Source organism: Neophocaena asiaeorientalis, unplaced genomic scaffold, assembly GCF_003031525.2.
Source record: "Neophocaena asiaeorientalis asiaeorientalis breed wild unplaced genomic scaffold, Neophocaena_asiaeorientalis_V1.1 scaffold831, whole genome shotgun sequence".
In the NCBI taxonomy this organism is placed as follows: domain Eukaryota; kingdom Metazoa; phylum Chordata; class Mammalia; order Artiodactyla; family Phocoenidae; genus Neophocaena; species Neophocaena asiaeorientalis.
In genome coordinates this window covers 84,892-109,699 of record NW_020173033.1, presented here as the reverse complement: position 1 = coordinate 109,699, position 24,808 = coordinate 84,892, and the positions used below count along the sequence as shown (strand labels likewise).

General features: G+C 43.7%; 2 protein-coding genes across 7 annotated transcripts in view; both read left to right on the top strand.

Annotated features, from left to right (window-relative positions):
* Nucleotides 1–19,324, top strand: part of EEF1E1 (eukaryotic translation elongation factor 1 epsilon 1) — a 28,778-nt gene extending 9,454 nt beyond the window's left edge. The window contains exons 3-5 of one of the 6 annotated variants that reach the window (XR_003002922.1): nt 299–394; nt 15,273–15,575; nt 18,348–18,484. Coding sequence is in view for 4 of the 6 variants with exons in the window: in XM_024742478.1 (XP_024598246.1) it covers nt 299–394; nt 5,828–5,968 (237 nt within the window). In the remaining 2 variants the exon portion in view is untranslated. Of the gene's footprint in view, nt 1–298; nt 395–5,827; nt 6,470–15,272; nt 16,847–18,347; nt 18,489–18,903 lie in introns of those variants that run through there. The other 5 variants (XR_003002921.1, XM_024742480.1, XM_024742479.1 and 2 more) reach the window with 5 other exon arrangements.
* A 2,708-nt stretch (nt 19,325–22,032) lies between these two features.
* The window catches only part of BLOC1S5 (biogenesis of lysosomal organelles complex 1 subunit 5), a 38,879-nt gene continuing 36,103 nt past the window's right edge, over nt 22,033–24,808 (top strand). The window contains exon 1 of the mRNA XM_024742483.1: nt 22,033–22,170. Within this exon, the coding sequence (XP_024598251.1) occupies nt 22,041–22,170 (130 nt within the window). The 5' untranslated portion in view covers nt 22,033–22,040. The remainder of the gene's footprint in view (nt 22,171–24,808) is intronic.

The window sequence follows — 24,808 nt, the reverse complement described above, 5'->3', positions numbered from 1 at the left end:
CCGCAAAAAAATTGGAGTCTTTGAAATGATCAGAGATGGCTGTGAATATCATTTTCTAATGTTTTCTTATTTCTTTAAAATAAGGCTAATAATATTTACCTTATTTTTAAAAATGAGTTGATTGTTACGTGATTTGTGATTTTGAGTGAATTCAAATCTGTTGTCAAAGATTAAATTTATTAAATTAAATGTCAGTATTGTGTTTTCTAATAGCCTTCTAAATGTTTCAAGTCAAATGTATAGTTAACTTTATTATTACTGTTTTTTAAATTAATATTTAAAAATTTTTTTTCCCTAGGATCTTAATTCATATCTTGAAGATAAAGTCTACCTTACAGGATATAACTTCACGTTAGCAGATATCCTCTTATACTATGGACTTCATCGCTTTATTGTGAGTATTTGAATAGTTATTGGTGTTTTTGTCTGTGATGTTCAGAATGATTTGTTTTGTCTTGAATTTAAATCAAGTTTGAATTTTCAACTTATCACATGAAAGTGAAAGGAATTATTTTTATGCAAGGTACCTTATGCAAATATTCCTTCCATGGATCCATCACACATAGGAGCTTCCTGTTCCTTGACCTGCTTGATTCCTGTTCTTGTTCCTGTTTTTCATTGGGGCTCCTTCTCTTGCCACCCTTTGTACTCGCTTGTCATCCTCACCTGGACCCCACCATCCCCTTTCTGCTCCAGCTCTATGCCTCGATTTCAGTACTGCACCTTCTGTGCCATCTCTTACCCTAGCTCTTAATCTTACTCCCTAGTTCCATCATTATCCGAAGTAACTCAATTCCTTCCCTCTTTCCAAACCTGTACACTTTCTTCCCCATCGAGCCTAGATCCCCTTTGTGTAACTCAAATCCCCAACTCTTGGTCAGTCCAAATATGTGCCTTCAGTCCTATCTCCCGGCTGAGCTATATCAGAGAAATCACACACAAGCTGTCATTAAGAAGATGAGCATTTCTCCCCTCTAATTAAAAAAAAAAAGATGACAAGGAAGTGTAACTCTTGCACACCAACGTGTATATTTACCTTCTTCCCTCTCTGGCTTATACAGGTCATGCGATAGGGAAAGGAAATACTCTGAGAAGGAGGGAGCTTGTGTGGAATTTCTTTGCCAGCAGAGTGGACAGGGTCCTAATGCACAGCACTTGCAGCACTGGCTGCCGAGCTGTTTCACTGTGAGTCTAGGTGCCCACAAGGGTGTATGGTTTTCAAGCAGGTTAGAAGAGTTTCATTCAATGCTGCGTGTGAAAACTAGACTTCCAGGGAGTTCCCTGGTGGCCTAGTGGTTAGGATTCCAGGCTTTCACTGCCGTGGTCCGGGTTCAATCCCTGGTCAGGGAACTAAGATCCCATAAGCCACACAGCTCAGCCAAAAAAAGTAAATAACATAAAACTTAAAAAAAAACTAGGCTTCTGTTAACAATATTCAATGATCTCTGCCTATTTATATTCCCTATTTTGACATGTATATCCTTTTTATATTTAGTGATTACAGTATTATGATTGAGTATCTCATGCTTATTGTTTTCCAAACAAAATTGAGTGAAATGATACGTAAATCACTGTTCACCATCCCTTTGGGTTCATAAAATGAGTCCATAACCAAAGCAGCTCTCCCACCCTGGTCCACGTGCAGTCAGATTATGTCAGAGAAGTAAACACCTTCTCAAGGAACGGGCCTCACAGACGAGGCCTGTGCTGTGACAGCGTTGCCCTGTGGTGTTAAATGACATTCCTGTTGAGTGAGGTGTAAATATACCCAGGTGAGAAAAAAAGTGATTACTAGGTGTTGAGTTCGGGCCGAGTAGACGGGAGTTCAGACCGGCTTCCTGCTTGTGTTCATCAGACGGTTCTAGCGCTTTGTTTGCCATGGCAGTGCATTTATTTTTGCCCTCATACGTTCCTTCATTTACTTGTTCACGTTATTAAATACTTAATATGTAGTCAGCACAATCAGCGCAGTATACAAAGCAGCAGTCAGGGAACCCTGATGGCGTCAAATAGTCCTGCTGTATTTTGTTTCAGTGTGAGCCCGATTTTAGCGGTGGCTGATTACTCTGAGATCTGGTCCATCTTAATTCCCTCTGAGCAATATTACATTGTGCTTCCTTTGTTAAACTGCCAGTTACTGTGGCCGTTTATTATCACCCCAGTGACTCATTGCTTTCTTAAAGTGATTTCTTCAGTAGATAGCAGTCGCTATGAACAGGCTGTTACTCAAGATTATTAAAATCCCTTGTAAAGTTATGTGCTGCTTGACTATAAGATTGTTATCAATGAGATACATTTGTTTCCAAGTTCGGAGCCCCAGTGGAGGTGTCATTCTTTTAGAAAGAAAGGAAAAGTAAAAAGAGCTGCAACACAGTCCAGGAACGCCATAACGAATGTCCCAGAGGCAGCATGGTGCCAGTTGGAAAGGTAGCAGACCAACATTTCACCCTGGTCTGGAATGGGTCACTCAAAGAGTTTCTCACATGTCTTCATGGAAAATTAGTGACTAAGAATGTTATCTGTTTGGCTTTAAAGTTCAGACTAGTTGTAGAGTGCCAGTATAAATAAGAAGGAATGATTAGGTAGAAGAGCCAAGCATCACTGTAGACTCACTGGCATTCTGACCAGTAAGAAGCAGGAAATGGTAACTAGAACAATCGCATCCTGTTTCCTGTTGTAAAAAAAGAAGAAGAAGAAGAAAATAGTCAATTAGAAAGGAATGATGGAAAACCAGTTTTAAGTAAAATATTTGATGGGGATCCCATCCCAAAAGTTCTAAAAAAATGTAAGTTTGGTGAGGGTAAAATCTTTCTGTTTGTTTGTTTCTGTTTACAGTATGTTCAGAAATAGAATGTCTACCAAAAAAGTAGTGGCGGTAACAAAGCGAGGTCAGTCATAATTTTCTCAGACTCAAGGGGCAAGTTCCAAAGTTTAAACCAGAAGGTTAAGCATAACCTGATCCGTCTGAAAAAGTGCTACATTTCTAGCAAAATGTTCTGAGGGAAAATGAACAAATTTACATTGTCTCAACTAGATCATCTAGTTAAAAATTATTGGGATAAATTAGGAAATGTTAGAAGAAACTTTAGAAGTTCCTGGAATAACAGTTATTTTGTGCTGTGGGTCTGTTGTAATCCTTACACTAGAGACCAAAAAAGTGAAATTTTGAAGTTGGAGAATATCGATTTTGCCATGTGTTGTAGTTTGTTGCTGTTGTTAAAATCTTCAGTGATAGGCCTGGTGGCAGCATATGCTAGGCCCGGTGATACCAAATGCTGTTCTGAAGTGTAAATAGTAAATAGACACTGCCCTTCTTCCCTGTGTCAAAATCTGAGTGAACAACTTGAACGTAGATCAAACAAGCATCAGTACTTTATTGTTTGGAAATGCTTTCTTGGTGCATTTTAATTCATTCTGAAAAATAACATCTCACAAAACGGCTGAGTAGAGACTTTTTAAAATGAAAGAGTTCTGAAATTAGTCAAATTTGTAAGCAGTCAGATTGGATTCATCATGTATTTCAACAGCTGACATGAAATCAAGTTGCAGTAATACTTGCTACTTTTTGCTTTAACTGTCAGTAAAGAGGTTTGTTGAAGTTGGTTTTGAATTTTATTTACGTATGTAAATATGTATGTATGTATTTATGTATGAAGGGAGGGAAGGAAGGAAGGAAAACTCGCCCCCATTTCCTGTTAGAGTTGCAGCTATGTTTACTAGTAGTTGAACTTTTTAAAAATCTTGTATTTTCTTTAGAAGTCAGTGGTGAAGTTCACCTATGGTAAAGATTTAGAAAAAGAACAAAAAGTTAGCTCTTTTACAAAATGTGTTTTACCTTTTGAAATATGCACTGATACTCGGTTTATTCCGCAATTGTTGTTTAAGTGCCTTCTATGTACAGTACAAGATAGTTAGGAATAATATAATTCTTTACATGTGAAACCATGAATTCTCTTTTAATAAAAAGTAACTTTTACACTAAAAAAAAGACTTTCTTGACCAATTTTCTTGACTGTTGTGTTAATTTTTTTTTTTTTCTCGATGCGCGGGCCTCCCACTGTTGTGGCCTCTCCCATTGTGGAGCACAGGCTCCAGACGCGCAGACTCAGCGGCCATGGCTCACGGCCCCAGCCGCTCCGCGGCATGTAGGATCTTCCCAGACCAGGGCACGAATCCGTGTCCCCTGCATCGGCAGGCGGACTCTCAACCACTGCTCCACTGTGTTAATTTTTTAATCTGCTTGCCATGGCCTAACTATGTTGTAGGTGAACAGTTATAGTCACATGTTTCTGATAACTGGATGCAACCCTCCACCCCCTTAAACAAGATGAGTATATTTTTGTAATTTGCCGTGTAGGATTTAGACCAGAAACTTAAATTTTACATAACAGTAGCAGTGAGACCCCCCTGCTAGTAAACTGGTCCAACAGAGATAGACATTTGACACCAAAGATGTTAACAGATCAGATGTTGATACAGTTGTATCCTAATGTCATAAAGGAAAAAAGGAAGGCAGGATGACTTCTATCACTTCTCTTTTTAGACTGCATTATAGTAAATGTGAAATGAAAATACAAGTTCAATTAAACATTTATTGAGAAAATGCTATATGTCTACCTTTTAATTTTATTGCTAATAATATTTTACATTCTTTAATAATTATTAGATACCAGAGTGATTTGTCCTTCAGTGTTGTTGACCTGGTGACTTAGCAGAGTGTCTGCCTGTAGGCACAAGTATATGCTAAATTCTGAACAGCCATCGGGCATCCATCGCTAAAAGTGCCTTCCAACAAGCAGACGGCCAATGGGTTTGAAGTACGTGAGGGTGACTGAGATTTTTGGTGTGCGTGAACATTCCTTGTCAGTTTTATGGAGACTTGCAATATGTTAAACAAATGAATTAACAACGGGAGAAGGAACTACACTAATCTTACCTGGTCCGTGGCCGTCCTACTGGCTTCTCCTTACCTGACACCTCTTCATGATTCTAATCCAAGATTTGGCTCAAAGAAAAGGCTTCAAGTCACCTACTTTGGGATCTGAGCCCAGTGAAATGATAGGCACCCACTGTTTTGATTGCATCTTTCCCTAACCAAATCTCTGGGCATCCTTGTAGCTTGACAGTAAATTCTGTGAACTGCTACATCCTCTAAAGATTGAGTGCAGCTTTATTGCAAACAGAATTCAGAAGGTCTGTTGTTCATCTGAGACATACACCCCAGAAACAGCCCTTCCTTCTTGTATTAAGCAGTAACCCCCTAACATTAAATGAGTCAGTGTCTTCTTCAGTAAAATTTTCCCCAGAGTTTAGTAGAAAGAAGCAGTTGTCTACACATACATATACACCAGCCATCTACAAATATATATATATATATATTTATTTATTTGAGTTTACATTGTATTCCCTTGTTAAGTATGTTAGATGCCAATAAACCTTTCTTATTTTAGGTTTGCGAAAAATATTGGAGAAAGAACCATGTCTTAGTCTCTCGGAAGCTATTCTCTTCCTTTCTTCTATTTTCCTTTACAATAAAGTAAAAAAACAAACTTTAGTCCTCCAGATCCTGTGTTAATGTAAATTTTTCATTTGTTGAAAACTTCAGATTTCGCCCCTAAGCACATCTGGTTTTGAACTGAACATGAAATCATTAAACAAATGGTGGGCTCGTCCAAGTGGCTGAAACGGTTCACTCCTATCTGAATATGTTGGCTTTGAGAACTGTGGGGGTTTTTTTCCCCCCAATTTCTATCTCCTACTCAAATGGTATTAATAGTTGCACTTATGTAATGTCTGTGTTGTGTGTGTGTTTTTAATCTCTACTTAGGTTGACCTGACAGTTCAAGAAAAGGAGAAATATCTTAACGTGTCTCGCTGGTTTTGTCACATTCAGCATTATCCAGGCATCAGGCAGCATCTGTCTAGTGTTGTCTTCATCAAGAACAGACTGTATACTAATTCCCACTAGAAGCCATCTGCGCTGTACAGAAGAGTGATTAAGATATTTTAAATGGAAAGTGTATTCTGGACCAGAGGACTGACATGAATTGATAGGCAGCCATTCTTTATTCATTGAAGTTGGTAGAATTTTTAAAGTATAAACTTGTGTCCCAACATTTTATTTGTTCTTTAGTTGAAATTTTGCAGTTTTTTTAATGTAAAACTTCAAGTGCTATCAAAACTTGAGTTGAGATCAAGGTATCAATTATCTTATTTTTAGAGATGAAATTTATTTTAATAAAAGTTGCAAATCAGTGGCTTAATCTTAAAAAAAATAGTCATTCCGATGGTTGACATATTTGGCTATTTATTGACCTCTTTCATCTTATAAATTAATCTTCCCCTTCTGAATATTTATAGTAGTTTGCTTTTTAAGAACTAGGGTAAATTGTGCCAAGGAGACAAAAAAGGGAAGACAGATGGATTTGTTTTCAAATATTTATGTAAGCCAGTAAACGTGGTTGAAAAATTGAAAAAGTCATTTTTTTGTTTGTTTCTTTCCTGTTGTCGGTATTCATTGAGGTGGAACTACTGCACTGCCCTAGAGGGAAGTGGAATAAAACACATTCCCTCGAATTCATGGTTCTTTTGTTGTCTTTGGGCTCATTGGAATATGCAGTAGCTAAAAAGCAATGGGAAATTCCCACTATCCCACTCATTTCGGACTTGGTAACTACTAGATTTTTCTAAACTAAAAACCAACATAGAAAGGCTGCTGTTGACATTCTGTGTAAAGCACGAAGACTCATACTGTATTAAAACAAACCTATACAGTTTATAACTCTTAGTGGCTGAGTAAATAAATAATCAATGATTGGGCGCTAAAGAGCTTATATTTACAAATAATAGGAAAAATTGTCTTTGAGCACTTCACTGTTAAAGGTGTGCAACATTTTGGTGCTGACTCTCAGTCTCAGTAGAGTACAGTTCAGAGCTCAAGTGCAAAGAGCAGAGACTTGGGAAGTGTCCATCCCTTCGGCCCAGTCCTGCCTTGATCACATACTAGCTGAATGCATGACCTAAAACAAATCAGTTAACTATATTTTCTTAATCTCTAAACATAAAAATAAAATGTAAAAGTAAAGATAACTCTAAACGTTGAGGATTTGTGGAGACAAACATACGTGAAAAGGCCTAACATACAGCCCATGGCTGTCAGTAAAGCTTTCTCTTTGTAAGAGGCCCCCTACTCCCGCTTTTGTTCTTCACGTTACTGAGTCGAGATTTAATAGGCCAAGAGTATTGAGTATATTGTAATAGATCAAGACAATTTTTACAGGATTGGATTTCACAATTCATTGCTATTGGGAGCATTTTTAATTTTTACAAAGTAGCCTTTATATTAGAAACTCTGGACTTGTATTCGCATGTTCAGAGACTAAAGGGCTCAAGTTCCCCTTGGGAGTTAGTACATGTGCCACAGAGGCAGGCCCAGTCTGACTTCTCATGCATGCCGCTGCCCCAGCTGGGTCTGCTGTAAGGCTTCCACCTTAAAGTCCACTGCTGCAAATTACTCCTTCCCTTAACACTTCTCTGGTCTCCCCTGGACCAGGGAGGTAAGCAGGATAGACAGGATAGGCAAGAGATGGGCTAGCCAGTCCTCCCGTCCCAGCCATTTCACTCTTTTCCTTCAGTGTAGTCAGCTGTGAGGAAGCGGGGGACAGAGGATACCGGATACCTCTTTGCCAAATGTATCCTCTTCCCACTTCCACATTGTGAGTCTTTTTTTTTTTTGGCCACGCCCCATGGCTTGCCGGATCTTAGTTCCCTGACCAGGGATTGAATCCGGGCCCCCGGCAGTGAAAGCGCCATGTCCTAACCACTGGACCACCAGGGAAGTCCCCCTTGTGAATCTTATATCTGCTAGTCAGTTCTTCATTGCAGAGCATATCATTGCTTCAATAGGTTATCACCTACTACGTGCCAGGATGATCTTGGAAGATGCAGGGGTGGCAGAAAGAGAAAATCCTGGCTCCCGTAGGCAAAGGTTAGATAAGGTTAGATGTTCTCAGCGTCTAAATCGAAACAGTTCATTTCCCCTTAGAAAGGCTGCGGGGCGTCCTGGGTCATTTCCATCAGGTACTTCTCTACCTGAAATGCCCTTTCTCACTTGATGACCTCTCAGTATTCAACTTTGTCGTGTCCTGGAAGTCAAGTCCACACTGACCAACCCACCTCCCCCTGCCTCCCATCTGGCACTGACGTCATTGTGCTATTTTTGATCACTAGTCTCTTCCACCAGATGTTTAATTCCTTGGGAGCAGAGACTGTCTTTTCTCAGCTGTCCAAACAATAACTGACACATAACAGTAAATGCTCGATGTGTGTTGAAAGAATGTAGTATTAAGTGCATTTTGAACTAACCAAGAAAAGTGTGTGAATTGCAATTAGGTACAGGTGTATAGCAGAAAAACCACGTAACATTAAACTGGGTTGTTTCTTATGTGAAAGAAGACAGTCCACAGTTGGCATTAGGCATCTAGCTGCTTTCCACTTGAAGGATCTTTCCGGGAATCCCTATTCAGCAAAATCTATTTACATGTCTTTGTCCATCCCAGCTGGGAGAAAGGCCAGAAGTGGAGTCTTTTAGCACACACATTGCCAGCCAGAACAAAACTTGTGCTTATGAACGAGGAAGAAGGAAGAAAGGATACAGCTAGGTAGGCAGCTAGCTATCTCTATCACGGTAAGTAGTGTTTAAGTGGGAAGATACTTTCTGAATGCTAAATAATCCAGTTGTAAAATAATTTTTGTGAGTAAATTGTTGACATTCCATGGATCATCAGTTTGCAAAGAATTCGAATACCATAGAATAAATACTTTTCACTGATCACGGTTATTCAAGGTTCACAAGATATTTTAGGATCCTGCAATACTGAGTTATGAGGATCTGTTAATGCACTTTTAATAACAGCGCTAACAGCTAACACTTCTTGAGTATGTGTTCGGCACCACTCTTAAGTGTTTTAAGTGAATTCACTCCTTTAATTCTTATCCCCTTTTGCCAGATAATGAAACTGAGGCACAGATTGGTTAAGGAACTTCCCTGGGTCACAGCCAGTATCCAGGAGTTGGGATTCAGTCGAGTGTCTGGCTCAAACTCAGTCTGTAAGCACCAGTGTGCCTGGCAACTTCTGCTTAACCAACTTGTGAAATTCGTTTTTGCCAACCTTAAAAAAAGCTGCCCTAGGCATTGGATAAAACAAAAGTGTACATAACTTTGAGAATAAATTAGATGTTTCCACAATTCTAAAATTCTAAAAATGCCTGACTCGTACACCTTAAATGGGTAAATTTTGTGATATGTGAATTATAGCTTAATAAAGCAGGCTTTTGCTGTTGTTTTTGGCTGCACCACGTGGCATGTGGGATCTTAGTTCCCCAACCAGGGATCCAACCCACGCCCCTGCATTGGAAGCGCAGAGTCTTAACCACTGGACCGCAAAGGAAGTCCTAAAGCAGCTTGCTTGCTTGCTTGCTTGCTTCCTTCCTTCCTTCCTATCTCGCTCGCTCTCCCTCCCTCCCTCTCTCTCTCTCTCTCTCTCTCTCTTTCTTTCTTTCTGAGTCAAATACATTAGCCTTACCGTATATTAATTACGAGACCTTGGATAAGTCACTGCATGTGAAATTCCTCTTATGAAACAGAGGTGAAGATGACTGATCTCATTTAATTTGCAATAAGAAGGTATAAAAATTACCTAGCACAGTGCCTGGCACACAGAAAGTGATCAGTGAAGGACAAACTGCTATGGAAGATTGTAGAATCATAACCCACAATTTTGTAAAGTCAAATTCTTAACTAATCCATAAACCTCTTCCCACCGGCCATCTCTGAGGCACCTGCTCAACAAGATCAGATAACTAGGCAGAGCATCTTGTTTTAATATTTAGTTGTTTATTTACTTTGGCTGCGCCAGTCTTAGTTGCAGCATGCAGGATCTAGTTCCCTGATCACGGATTGAACCCGGGCCCTCTGCATTGGGAGCACGGAGTCTTACCCACTGGACCGCCAGGGAAGTACCCATCTTGTGATTTTGGTAAAACATGAATCCATTGTATTACTCACCAGCTTAAAAATCTCTGGTCCTCACATCTTTCAAGCCATTGAAAGAAGGGAGCATACTATTTTTCTTTTTCTTTTTTTTTTTCCCTAAAAGATCAACGAAACTCCTCTAAAATAAAGTGTATGCCGTTTCTTCTGAAAAGCAGATGCCCCTTTTCACCATTTCCTTTCTGTAATTCCCAGAAGCCTAGAGCACTCATCATTCAGTAATCCCTCTAGGGCTTCCCTGGTGGCGCAGTGGTTAGGAATCCACCTGCCAATGCAGGGGACACGGGTTTGAGCCCTGGTCTGGGAATATCCCACGTGCCGCGGAGCAGCTAGGCCCGTGTGCCACAGCTACTGGAGCCCGCACACCTAGAGCCCGAGCTCTGCAACAAGAGAAGCCACTGCAGTGAGAAACCCACTCGCTACAACTAGAGAAAGCCCACGCACAGCAACAAAGACCCAATACAGCCAAAACTAAAATAATTTTTTTTAAATTATAAATTTAATAATCCCTCTACATTCAATGTCTTGTAATAACCTATAATTTAAAAGAATATATGTATATGTATAACTGAATCACTTTGTTGTACACCAGAATCTAACACAACATAGTAAATCAACTACACTTCAATTTTTCAAAAAATAGCCCTCAAATATTTCTTTAGCACCTACTGTGTGTCGACAGTCGACTAGGCCCTGTGGACAACACCAGGTACACACTTGCCCTCATAGGGTTTCCAATCCAATGGTCTATAAACAGATTCCTGAAACAGCAGGTAAAGCATCCTTGGGAAGGCAACCAGCTGCTCAGCATTCTTTGAAAGTAAATAAAAATAATCAGATACCATTTACTGAGTGTCTACTGTGTCTGGGCTGTGTACCAGACACTTTACAACCTTCACATTATCTCATGTTACTTTTGGAGGTAGGGCAGAGGCAGAGACTAACCCACATGCTGACCACCCAGTTAGACCACGGCTGGAGTGAATGGGAACTGTACAACTGCAGAATTGGAGGACATCACCCGTCACCATTTTACACACTGGGGTTTGATTTGACGGCTGTGACTAGGTACGGGCCCTGTCTCCCTACGCCCTGTGCAACTTTCAAGAACAGGTAAAAAATTCCAAGAAGGGAAGGATCATTCTTCAGTCGAGGATCCACAAATTTTCCACTAATTACAATAAATAATGGTTTTAAACCAAATAGAGGGGAATTCCCCAGGGTCCAGTGGTTAAGACACTGCAGTGGAAGGCCTGGGTTCAATCCCTGGTTGGGGAACTAAGATCGCACAAGCCACGGCGCTGCCCCCAAAATAAAAATCGATAAGTAAACAAACCAAATAGAAATAATAGAACTGGAAGCAGTATCAAAAGGCCATTTGTGGGACTTCCCTGGTGGCCCAGTGGTTAAGACTACACACTTCCAGTGCAGGGGGTGTGGGTTCGATCCCTGGTCAGGGAACTAGGTCCCGCATGCGTGCTGCAACTAAAACCCAGCACAGCCAAATAAATAAATATTTAAAAAAAAAAAAAAAAAGGCCGTTTGTCTTTTGGCCCTCTTATACCCAAAGCATCCAAGATGTCACAAAGTGATTTGTGGAGTTCCGTCACAAGATGGTAAAAAAAGTGACCTAACTTAAACTCTCCTCCATCCCCATCCAGAATCAGCATAACATTACTGCATGGAGGTTTTTAACAGATGTGTGGGCAAGCTCATTTTTACTCCCTGTTAAGCATATAGGTTCCCCATTGGCTCCCCCAAGTTAAACCTGAATCCGTAGTTACCACAGTCTGTAATGGGCACATTAGGTTTACCGCAGGGACCAGGGTAGGAAGGTAGGAGTGGAGAGAATGGGCAGATCACCCGCTGCTGGTGCATCGTGTGAGAGCCCTGCTAAAAGTCCTTCCAGCATAGCTTCAAGACGTGTTGATAAAAATTTAAGCAGAGATATTGTTAGGAAAGAATAGAACTCTATTGCAATCAGGTACACGTACATCACACCGAGAGATAAAATACACAACTCTTGACGAGGAGTCAAATTAGAATGATTGTGAAGTACAGCTTTTTCATTTATGTATGTTTTTTCCTATCATTTCACTTCATTCCTTTAAAAAAAAAAAAGTCAGATGTTACACAAACTTTACTATTAACCTAGCTTTGGCAGAGATGTGGTGGTTTTGTGGATTCGAGCATTTAGCTTCTTAGCTCCAGAGAGCAATATTTCTTCTTTCTCTCCATAATGAGATAACCTGCTTCTACCCATTACCAGGGCACTAAATTTGAAATTCTCCATACACCCGAGTAGGCTGCTACATATCTGGCCATCTTCATTTTAGTCTCGATTTATTGAAGCTGAATTACATTCCCAACTCTTCCTGGAGCTCTGGGTGAATTTTATTGAAAAAGCAGTGGGGAGAAATTTGCTATCGTATATCGCTCTTGCTGGCCAGAGCTTTTCGATACACAAGGGGCCCTATCTGCTCCATGTCTTGTATGCTGGATTTATAACACTGAAGCCCAGCTCTAGGGTTACATACAGGCATATCAGAGATGAGATGGGGAATTTGATTTTGTAATAATGATTACTTGTTGCTGGAGCCCATATTCCTGAAGGCTCTTCCTTTATTCTCCCTGCCACCGATGAATAAAACTAATTCCAACTGCTACCTTATCTAGTAAAACTCATCTTTCACTTACGAGAGAGGCCAAAAGAAGGGAGACAGGAAGTCAGGAGAATTTGAGATGCTGGTCATTTTTGCTATTATGTCTCAAGGGTTTCTTCTTCCATTATCGTGATTCCTTTAGGAATATTTTCATCTTTTAAACTTTCGTTTCTTTGTGGGGAGAATGAAAGCGTCACACGTCTTCCAGCCTGGCGAGTTTATTTGATGGCTCATCTGTGCTGTCTGTTCCACTTCAGAGAGGCTGGGTCCCTAGGGCTAGCCAGTTGTATTAGAGATCCTGCGGACTTGGCTTGCCATTTCTGCTAAGGGTCATCTGTCCTCGCGGTCTTGCCATGGATAATTTTTGCCTTCCCGAACATCATCTGCTTGAGAAATTTGTGCCTGGCAGGCCTGTCTGTCCAAGTTAAGCTTGAAATACAGTAGCCACACGACTAACCTGACAAAGCATCGCTCTACACAGCAGGGCCCCAGGCCTGCTTTGACCAAGACCACAAACTTCCAGCCATCTGATTACAAATTCCAGAGTTTCTTCAGTGCAGTCCATGAACTAGTCTGTTCACGCAACGTGGGTTATCCTTCCTCCACTGCCCCAGTTTTCCCAATCTCCTGCAACACACACACACACACAGATACACACACACCCTTATCTTAAAAACCCTTAGAAATGCTTAACCCTCTGGTTGACCTTACCAGTTCCTGACTGTTCGGCACTTGACTTGATCCCTGAGACTTAGATGAAAGAAATGTAGAGCTGACTGTCATTGTCTGAAGTTTGAGGCATGTGTGACAGACATTACATGAAAGCAGTGGTTCTCAGACTTGAGCATGAGTGGTAATCACCTGAGGCTTCTCAAAACACAGATTGCTGGGTCCCCGCTGGAGTTTCTGATTCAAGAGGTGTGGTGTGGTGACCCCACCATGAGAACCGTTATACTACACCTGTCCAAAGCTTGGGTGACAATCAGACAGAGCAGCTGCACTCATCCAAAAACTCTTGCTCCTGTCTTTTTGCATAGCTAAGTCCAATTTTCTGGAGGTGGGCCTAGCCTGGTGATGGAGCATCCTGAGTTCTGATTGGTTGGCTCTGTCCCAGGAGTTTCTCTCTGTAGCAGCTCTCGCGGGAAAGCACTGCATGTTCTCCAAGTGATGGAGCTACACTGGAAGCAGCTCTAAGAAGCATCAAGCAGGATTCAGTCCAAGAAGGATCAGTCCAGGACTGTAAAGTCGTTGCCTAGTCTCTGCCAATGCCAATACCCAGTGCGTTATTTCATACCACACAGCCTCTGGGCTTAGCATGCCAGAGGCATTTCCAAAACTTCATATGATTAACACACAGTAATATTGAGTATTTTACCCCAAAAGACTGTCTAATCTTTTCCCCTCCTTTATTTTCATCAGTTTCTTCCATGTTTAATTTTTTAACCCACTTCAAAAATAGGTTAGACAGGGCTTCCCTGGTGGGGCAGTGGTTGAGAGTCCGCCTGCCGATGCAGGGGACACGGGTTCGTGCCCTGGTCCGGGAAGATCCCACATGCCGCGGAGCGGCTGGGCCCGTGAGCCATGGCCGCTGAGCCTGTGCGTCCGGAGCCTGTGCTCCGCAACGGGAGAGGCCACAACAGTGAGAGGCCCGCGTACCGCAAAAAAAAAAAAAAAATAGGTTAGACAAAAAAGGATAAACAGTAACGCCAATAGAAAATATGCAGAGGAAATCTCATGAAGTGGATTTGATAAAAAGCAAAATGAATTTAGGAGCGCACTCCCGCAGCTATGCTCATCCTTCATGGGCTTATACTAAGAAATGAGTTTTAATGTTGTTCTCAAGAGGCATGTAATTAAATACACATTTTATTTTTATTTTCTAACTTTTATAAGGTTCAATAAGGAGTTAGCAAATAATTTACCCTGAAGTCAGAAATTTACTTCTTCTAAATTAGGATTATTTCCATGTTTTAGATGCCTTAACTCTCAAGAGGCACAACAATTGGCAAAATCCCTTTACCAGTCCATGGTTTAGAAGTGTCTGATACTGAGAGTCTCTGAAAAAGGATCAAGCACAGAGCGCTGTGCAGGGGAGAAGAGCTACTCTTAAAACAGGGGAAGTGCTTTGTGTATGATCCCATTTAGGTGATGTTTTTGAAATGACAACGATTTAGAAATGGAGGGTACATCATACATTGCCAGGGGATGGCGTAGGGCAGGGAGGAAGGTAGGTGTGGTTACAAAAAGGTGCCAAGGGGGATCTTTATGGCTCTGGAGCTGTGCAGTATCTTGACTGTGCTGACAGGTACATAGACCTACACATGTGATAAAATTATACAGGACATAATACACACACACAGTGAGTACAGGTAAAACTAGGGGAATCTAAATAAGATGGATGAATTGTATCAATGTCAATATCTTGGTTATGATCCACATTTACAGTGTTACCAGTGGAGGGAAATCAGGCAAAGTCTATGACGAATCTCTGTATTATGTCTTACAACTGTATGAGGATCTACAATTATCTCAATAAAAGTTTTATTTAAATAATACAGGAAACGTCTTATCAATCCAGAGGCAACTAGAGATAACACAAGCCCTTCAGGGAGATTCCACGGGTCAAAGAGCAAGGACACAGAGCAGCCCAGACCCCAGCCCAAGGTATCTGTCAGGAGGGCTCTGCCACTGGAACTTTTCTTTCAGTTGCTCTTTGCTGTCTGAGCTGCAGTTGAAAGATTTGTGTAAAAGAGGAGGAAGAAACAGAGGTGTACTCTGGACCTGACCATCCCAGAGAACAACGCAGCGCAGTACTGGGAGGAAGAAAACAATCAAACAGCTGGAACGTGTATCTACAGGCTGTAAGCAACAGAATTGCAGGAAAGTCATTGCGTAGGGTTTTAATATTGTCCCCTCTGGTAGATGTCGCCTCCGTGAGGGGAGGAAAAGGCTGGGTCAGCGCTATATCCCAGCCCTTAGCACTGCGCTTGGCACACGGAAAGTGCTCAATCCATATTTGTTAAACGTGTTTGAATGAGGAAACGAAAAGGCCAGTTAGAGGTAGAATGGCTTCCCTCTTCCTTCTCTCCAGATCACCCTCCCCTACTTTCTCTTTATCCACCACCTACACTTAAACACGTACGCAGGGACCAGGTTGTTTCTGCGCCAAACCAGCTGGGCATTTAGCCCCTCTATGCTTCAGCCTCTTCACCTGTCAAATGAGGATAATAATAATGCTACCAACTCCAGAGGACTGCCGTGAGCCCTAACTGGGTCAGCACGTGCAGAGCACTTACAACATTAGCTGGCCTGTCCTAAGTGCCATGTAAGTGTTTGTTCAGTCGCAGCAAGTTCTGACACTGACTCCCAGAGTTAGCCCAGACCTCACAGACTCCAGAAGACTCCACAGCTCTGGCGGTTCCCAGGCCACCTGAGCTTCTGGCCAGCTGTCTACAAATGTCAGGAGGTCTCACTTTACCCTTTCAGGTTCAGTAATTCACTAGAATGACTCACAGAACTAAGGAAGGTGCTGTGCTTATGATTACAATTTTATTGAAAATGATACAAATCAAGACCAGCCAAATGAATAGATGCATAGGGTGAGGTCTGGGAGGGTCCCAAACGCTAAGCTTCTGGGTCCTCAGTTTGCCTCACCCTCTCGGCACATTAAAGTACGGCTACCAACCAGGAAGGTCACCCGGGCTGTCCGGAAGGTTTTTACTGGGGTTGCACTGTGAAGACATGGTTGATGTATCATTGCCTGAATGACTGAACTCAATCCCCAGCCCGCTCTCCTCGCCAGAAGTCAAGCTGATATTTCATGGCTCAAAGCCTCAACCCTTTAATCACGTGGTGGTCTTTCATGTATGGCCAGCCCCCATCCTGGAACCATCCAGGGACCCACGTGAGTGAGCGCTTTAGCATAACCTCCGGCCCACCAAGAATAACAAAGCCACTCCCCTAACTTGGGAAATTCCAAGGATTTAGAGGTTATCTTCCAGGAACCAGGGATAAGGATCAGCCAAGTTCTTTATTATACAACAAAAATAAAGTAGATTCAATTCATTGAACAGGCAGAAGGGGCAAGGAAAACATTCCAGGAAGGGGGTGTCTAAAAAGAAAGAGGCGGGGCTTCCCTGGTGGCGCAGTGATTGAAAGTCCGCCTGCCGATGCAGGGGACAAGGGTTCGTGCCCCGGTCCGGGAAGATCCCACATGCCGCGGAGCGGCTGGACCCGTGAGCCATGGCCGCTGAGCCTGCGCGTCCGGAGCCTGTGCTCCGCAACGGGAGAGGCCACAACGGTGAGAGGCCCGCGTACCGCAAAAAAAAAAAAAGAAAGAGGCAGAAATAATGTCTGGCACAGTCATGACACAGTGGAGAGACCACATCGCCACCCCACCCCACCCCCAGCTGATGGAGCTCTGCTGTTTTAGAATGCACCAGCCTTGAAGTCCATAGACCAGGGCTCTGACCATGGTTCTGCTATTTGATAACTATGGTACCACGTTGTGGGAGTACATTTACAGATCATTGTAAGCCATGTGAAATCCTTTCTATAAGAGGTGGGCATAATTTACACACACACACCTACCTTAGTGGATTAAAACAACAAAAATTTATTATTTCTCATAGTGAAACTGCACAATTCAGATGGGGACATGGAACCCACTGTCTTTTAATTGAAATCACACACCTGGTCTCAGGACTTAATGAAGCTCAGGTTCTTTATGTCTCAGCATAGAAAGAATTCAGTGAGAGACAAAGTGATAGGTAAGAAATGAATTTATTTAGGGAGATACACATTCCATAGAATGCGGGCTGTCTCAAACGGCTAGAGTGGCCCTGGGAGAAACACATTTCACACACAGTGTGGGGCATCTCAGAAGGCGAGAGGCCCCAAAATATGGGGTGGTTAGTTTTTATGGGCTGGGTAATTTCATAGGCTAATGAGTGGGAGGATTATTCCAACTATTTGGGGGAAGGGGCGGGGATTTCCAGGACTTGGGCCACCGCCCACTTTTTGGCCTTTTATAGTCAGCCTCAGAACTGTCCTGGCGCTGGTGCGTGTGTCATTTACCTGATGTATTACAATGAGCGTATAATGAGACTCAAAGTCCCCTGGAAGTCGAATCTTCCGCCGTCTTTGACCTAATGGTTTCTAGCCAGTTTTTGTCATATCCTCAGTGGCTATGTCATTCTTTTTTTTTTTTCTTTTTGCGGTACGCGGTCCTCTCACTGTTGTGGCCTCTCCCGTTGCGGAGCACAGGCTCCGGACGCGCAGGCTCAGCGGCCATGGCTCACGGGTCCAGCCGCTCCGCGGCATATGGGATCTTCCCGGACCGAGGCAGGAACCCATCTCTCCTGCATCGGCAGGCGAGCTCTCAACCACTGCGCCACCAGGGAAGCCCTATGTCATTCTTTTAGAGGTTGTGCCCTGCCCCCTTCCCTCCTGTTTCCATAACACTGTGGGTTGATTAAGCAGTTTTCTGGCTTCATGTGGTGGTATCCACTCCACTGCAGTTCATGGGACTGCATTCAGCTGGCTGATGGCTGGGCTGGAAGACCCAAGAAGGCCTCCCTCACACTTGGCTGCTAGGGGGCCTCCGTTCTCACCTATAAAGCCTCTCTCTACAGGGGATGTCTCATCTTCCCGTGCTTCTCCACAACACGGCCTCTCCCCAGCAGGACAGCCTAGACTTCCTGACAGGAGCAAAAGCAGAAGCTGCCAGGTGACTTAAGGCCCACCATGTTCTACCCATCAAAGCAAGTCACAAGGTCAGTTCAGACTCCAGGGGAGGGGAAACAAACTCCGTCTCTTGATGGGCAGGAAGGGAGGAAACATCGCAGCCATCTTAGAGACTCTCCCACATTCTCTGATCCTTAGCTTCTGTATCTGAAAATGGGTATTTTAATATTTATCCTAACTAGAATAATGAGAAGATGGTATGTTATGTGTGATGACATTTTATAAATTGTAAAGCGCCAAACACGTGCAAGACATTATAGTGGTGGCAAATAAAGGTGAATTGGGAGAAAGAGATTATACAGGGCTTTAACAGGAGATAGAGGTTATTGAAATAGTATTTATTGAGCATTTGCTGTGCCAAGCACTGTTCTAAGTACTTTACAGGTATTAACTTCTTTAACCATCGCAACTTTATAATATGGATATCTTATTGCTATTCTGTAGAAAAGGAACATCAGGCAAGTGGCACAGTCAGAATTTGAACCCAGTTCTGTCTGATTCCAAAGTCTTAACTACTGCACCTGGAATTTGTAAGGCCGGCAGGTCCGGGGAAGGGCCCAGGGAGCCAGAAGGAACCCCCGCCAAAGTGGCTGATGCAACCGACACCTGACATTGCCACACCACTCGGCCCCGGTCTTCCCGCTCCCGGAGGGGCGGAACCAACGGCTCTGAGGCTGATGCAACCGACACCTGACATTGCCACAACACCCGGGAGATTACCAAAAAAGGGCTGCTTCACACAGCAAGACGTCCGTTGCATCCACCCCTATACATTTTGTTAGCGCCCGCACCCGGGCGCGACTTCTCTGGCCCCTTTCTCTCGGACCAGTGAACCTCGCCCTGGAGCGTCCCAAATAAAGCTTGTTTAAGCTCTCCTCCGTTTTTGGTGCCATTCCTTACAGAATTCTTATATCATAATCAACTCGCAATTGGGTACGGGGAGGTAGCAGCCACCTCAGAGCTACTGAAACAGAATCTGGGGAGGCAGAACCCGGAATCTGTAACTTTAACAGCCATGTTAATGTGGGAGAACTATCAATCTCACTGTACTAGAGGGAGCCTGAAGCCAAATCTGGCTTCTGTACCCCGACACCAAATTAAATCTTGGAGACAGAGTTTTGGGTGAAGTAGAAGAGAATAGCTTTATTGCTTTGCCACGCAGAGGAGGCGCCACGCAAAGGAGGCCACAGCAGACTCCTACTCTCAGAACTGTGTATCCCAATCCAGAGGGGATAGTGAGAAGTTTTAGAGTAATGATTCAAAGAGGGCGTGATCAGCTCGTGGACATTCTTCTGATTGGTTGGTGGGGAAGTAAGTGGGAGTCAGCATCGTCAACCTTCTGGTTCTAACCGGTCTGGGGTCACCGTGCTTATTATGGTTAATTTCTCCCACCTTGTAGGGGTTTCAGTGTCTGAAAAGATATTGTTATGTATCCCTGCCCCAAGGCTGCACTTTTTTTTTTTTTTTGGCCACACTGCGTGGCTTGCAGGATCTTAGTTCCCAGACCAGGGGAACCTGGGATTGAACCCCAGGCCACTGAAGTGAAAGCACTGAGTCCTATCCACTGGACCATTAAGGAACTTCTGACACTACTGTTTCTTTTCACTGTTCCTCCCTTGTCTCCGCATCCCCGCCCTTCCCTAATTAGCAACTGTTTGAACCTGCTAGTTGGAACTCTGGGAAGGTCATGGAGGCTGAATGAAGCCTATTTTCTGTAATCGAGTAATGAGGGACACAGAATTTTGTGCCCAGGAGCCCCACAGTGTCCTGCTCAGTATCAAGTCTTCCCAGGTTTTTCAGTAGTTCAAAGAAACTAAGAAGCCAAGCTTAGAGAAGATTTAGTCGGGCAGATGCAGAAGAAAACTTGAATACGAAAAGTGCCTAGAAGTGGGGAGGATAATGAGGGGCTTTAAAAATACGTTTTCTAGAGGTTAATGCCAAAGCGAGGGAAATAAAAGGTTAGAAGCCGGACCCAATAACATGCAATTAACCAAGTTCACATTCTATTTATGAATTCATCTATTTTATGCCTCTTTGTTATTCCTGTGCTGGAAAACCCCAAGTTCCATCTTCACCGCACCCCGCATGACTTACACAACATTTCAGTTCTGAAGACAAAATACACCTCCTCTGGGAAGTCGTTCCTGGCCACCTCCTGCCCCCAGGCGTCCCACACATGTGCTGCACTTAACTCCATCCTATCATATACAAGGCCCTAGACTGTAAATGTTGGTGACTTGAGACCCTTGAGGGTAAGGACAGTGCAGGAAGAGAGGAGGGAGAAGGGAGTGATTAAGAGATGATTCTTAGAAAGAACCGCTGGGTGAACACACAGGAGATGAAGGGGTCACTGAAAAGTTGCACCGTCTGTCGTTTGAACAGGCACAAATATTAACGCAAGTTCATGTGCCCGACGAAACGTCGGCGTTTGGAGCAGAGAAAGGTTTATTGCAAGGCCATGCAAGGAGACAAGGTGGCTCATGTCTTAAAAAGCCTCCTGCACTCTGAAGGGTTTCGGCAAAGCATTTTTAAAGGCCAAGTGCAAGGTGGGGGGAGGGGTCTGCAGGATACGCGATCAGAGCATGCACAATACTCTGATTGGCTGATGATGAACACGGTGGTGTCACAGGGGTTAACTTTATCAGTCCTTAGGCTCCGGGAGGCCTGGGGCTACATGCTCATAGTCATCAAGTAGTTAACATCTTCCATTTGGTGGGGGTGGGTTCACATCTTCGAAACACCTCAGGAAAATTGCATCAATTACTATTATCTAGGTACTTCAGAGAGGAGCTAAAGGAGAGGCTATGGGGGAAGGCCTGTGCCAGGAAGGGAATGACAGCTTGTTGAGAATACAAGATCAATTCTAAGGAGTTTACCAAACAGTAGCACTAGATGCAAATCTGTCAGCACCAGATTTGTCTCTTCAGGGCTACGAATCAAAGCAGCCTAGCAAATTATGGTCCCTTCCATAATGAGATGCATTTATTTTATCTTAGCCCCTATAACTGGTTGAGATTTTGTAAATACAAATGCCAAGAACAGACGTTTTTGCTCTTTACATGGGCATGAATGAGTCTGAGAAGTGCTTTGGGAAAATTACTTAATCTCTAATCCTGTTTCTTCTTCTGTTAGAAAGAAATGACAAAACTGTTTCCCGCAGTTGCCATGATGAGCAAATGTGGCAAAGCACGCACGTCAACAACCTCCATTAAATACTGGTGGCAGGTAATAATATAGATAATGTATTTACACCACTATTATTCATATTCATCTATGACTAGATCCCCTCTCCGCCAACCTCTCTAAACCACGATAAATTCCAGCAGGTTTAGGGAGGAATAAATTTAGCTCTTTCAGACACCTTCCTATTCCGGCAGCATCTGCCCTAACCCAGCATGGCGGCACCGGCTTCTTCAAGCTCACATCCCTGGCCACACCATAGTGGCTTTATACGAACCGGCCGCTGGGTAGACTCAGCTTCCCCGATGCCCTTTGATGACGCCTAAACCCCGCGCGGGGAAACCTGACTGTGTAGGTTTGCGCAGGCGCAGCGCGGCCGCGGGTGGGCGGAGCTGGCCGGGATGAGCGGCGGAGGGACGGAGACCCCCGTGGTTTGTGAGGCCGCCTCGGGCGGCGGCGGCGGCGGCGGCGGCGGCAAGAAGAAGGACTCGCTGGGGACCGCGGGCTCGCCAGCCCACCTCATTATCAAGGGTACGGAGTACTAGGGTTCTCGGCCCGGTGGTCCCAGCGCAGCCCCACCTCCGGCGGCGTCCTCTGACCCGGGGCCGAGCCCCAGGTCGACCCCCGGCTCCCGGGCGGCCTGGCGTTTGCGGTGGGGCGGTAGGTGGGTGGGTGGGGGAGGGGTCTGCGCATTGGCGCCTGTTTCCCCGCGCCAGGTGCCTCCCAGTAACAGCAAACCGCCCTAGCCCCTCCTGCTTCCTCGTAGAAGCCGCAGCCGAGAGCCGTCGGGCTGCCCTCTCCCCTCCCCCAGCCCGGGACCCTGCGTGGAGCTGCCGTGGACGCGGGCTCGCGACCCACGTGTGATGCCCTGAGCTTGGGAGTCGGGAAGAGCCCGCGCACCCAGGCAGGCCGCTTAGGAGGTGTGTGCCTAGGTCGTTCGCTCTGACCCTGTCTGCTCCTGGGTCGTGCAGGGTGGAAACGAGAGAACATGAAGGCATCTTAAAACATGAAAGGCCCCCAACACGTGTACCGATGTCCACTCGTCCCGTCTGCTTTGAGCTGGGCGAAGGTTACAACCTAGCTACAGCCCGGATTCTCACAGAACCTGAATTGGTTTGATTCTCCAAGCTCTCAACAGCTGTTTCGTGCAGGAAGATCTTTGCCAGTTAAATACCGCACCGCCTCATCTCCGTTCTCTCTTAACCCCTCGCTTCAGCCGGCAGCCCTACTGTCTTGTAGTGTTGAAGCCCTTGTAGGATTCCGGCGCCCCTCAGCGCTGCCCAGGGAATGGCATCCTCGTGTTCATGCCTGTTGCATTTTAACCGTATCTGTCAGGTTTGTGTAGAATTCAGGGTGTCTCAAATCTAGTTAGTGTGGGCGTAGTGCATGGGTGTTAGGCCTTAATTATAATTGTTTAAATGTGCAATCTTAGTGAACTATTACTTAAATTTTTTTTAATTACGGTAAAATACATGGAATATAAAGTTTCCCTTAAATATATTTTAGCGTACAATTCAGTGGCATTGGTACGTTTCACGTTGTTGTGAAACCGTCACCACCATCCAGCTCCATAACTATTTCATCTTCCCAAACTGAAGCTGTGTACCCATTGAACACGGACTCCCCAGTCTCCCCTTTCCCCCCGCCCCAGCCCCTGGCAGCCACCATTTTGCTTTCTGTTTCTGAATGTGGCTACTTTAGGTACTTCATATAAGTAAAATCGTGCGTGTGTCAGAATTTCCTTCCTTTTTAAAGCTGAATATGATTCAAATATTTCATTGTATACACACACACACACACACACACACACACACACACACACCCCACATTTTGGGTGTACATTCACCCATGGATGGACTCTTGGATTACTTCCCATTTTTGGCCCTGTGAGCATGGATGTACAAATATCAAGTTCTTGCTTTCAGTTGTGTCGGATACATACCCACAGCTGAATTGCTGCATCAAATGATAAATCTGTTTGTAACTTTGTGAGCAGCCACTCTGCTGTTTTCCATAGTGGCTGAACCGTTTTACATTCTCACCAACAGTTCACAAGTGTTCCCGTTTCTCCAAAACCTAAACATTACTTGTTATTTTCTGTTTCTTTGGTAGTGGCCTTTCTAATGGGTGTGAGGTGGTATCTTGTAGTTTTGTTTTTGTTTTTTAATATTTATTTTGGCTGTGCTAGGTCTTAGTTGCGGCACATGGGATCTAGTTCCCTGACCAGGCATCGAACCCGGGCCCCCTGCCCTGGGAGCTTGGTGTCTTACCCACTGGACCACCAGGGAAGTCCCAGTAACTTGTAGTTTTGATTTGCATTTCCCTAAGGTTAATGATGTTGAACATCTTTTTATGTGCCTACTAGACGTTTGTAAATCTTATTTGGAGGAATGTCTGTTCAGGTCCTTTGCCCATTTTTTAATCAGGTAGTGCGTTTTGTTGTTGTTGAATTATAGGAGATCTTTTTCTATTCTGGATATTAGCCACTTTACAGCCATGATTTGCATATATTTTCTCCGATTCCATGGGTTGCCTTTTCACTCTGTTGATTTTGTCCTTTGATGCACAGAAGTTTGTGATTTTGATGTAGTACTTTTGTTCTAATTGAAATATGGTTGATTTACAATATATTAGTTTCAGATGTAGTACTTTCTTTAAAAGAAGGTAAGTCAAAGGAAGTTTTTCAGGTTAATTCAAAATTGAGTTATAATTGAAAATATGTCTAGAACCTCCTTGGGTTTTTTTTGTGGAACCATTTACTATTTTCAGTATGAAAATCTGTTTTTAGTTCATCTCACTTGAAGACTATCGATTGTGAAAATATACGTGTCGAGTTTTATTGCCAGGGTCTAGGGAAAGGGAAATATATAAATAAATGATTTCAATACTTAGGCCCCAGGTCTTTGAGGTTTTCTGGGCTGTGGTTGGCTGTTAGGAGACGGGGAGCTTCGTGGGGCATGGAGTGTCTGACCTGAGTCTTGAAGAATAAAGGGTTAGTAGCTGAGAAAAGAGGGCAGGGATAGTTTGGACTTAGTTTGGAAGAGTATGAGCAAAGGTGTGGAGGCCTGAGTCAGCATGGCATGTTTGGGAAACTACACGTGGGAATCAGACCGAAGAAGAATTCTTGCCTTTTAAGGAGATTGGACTTCTTGTTGAATGTTCCATATTG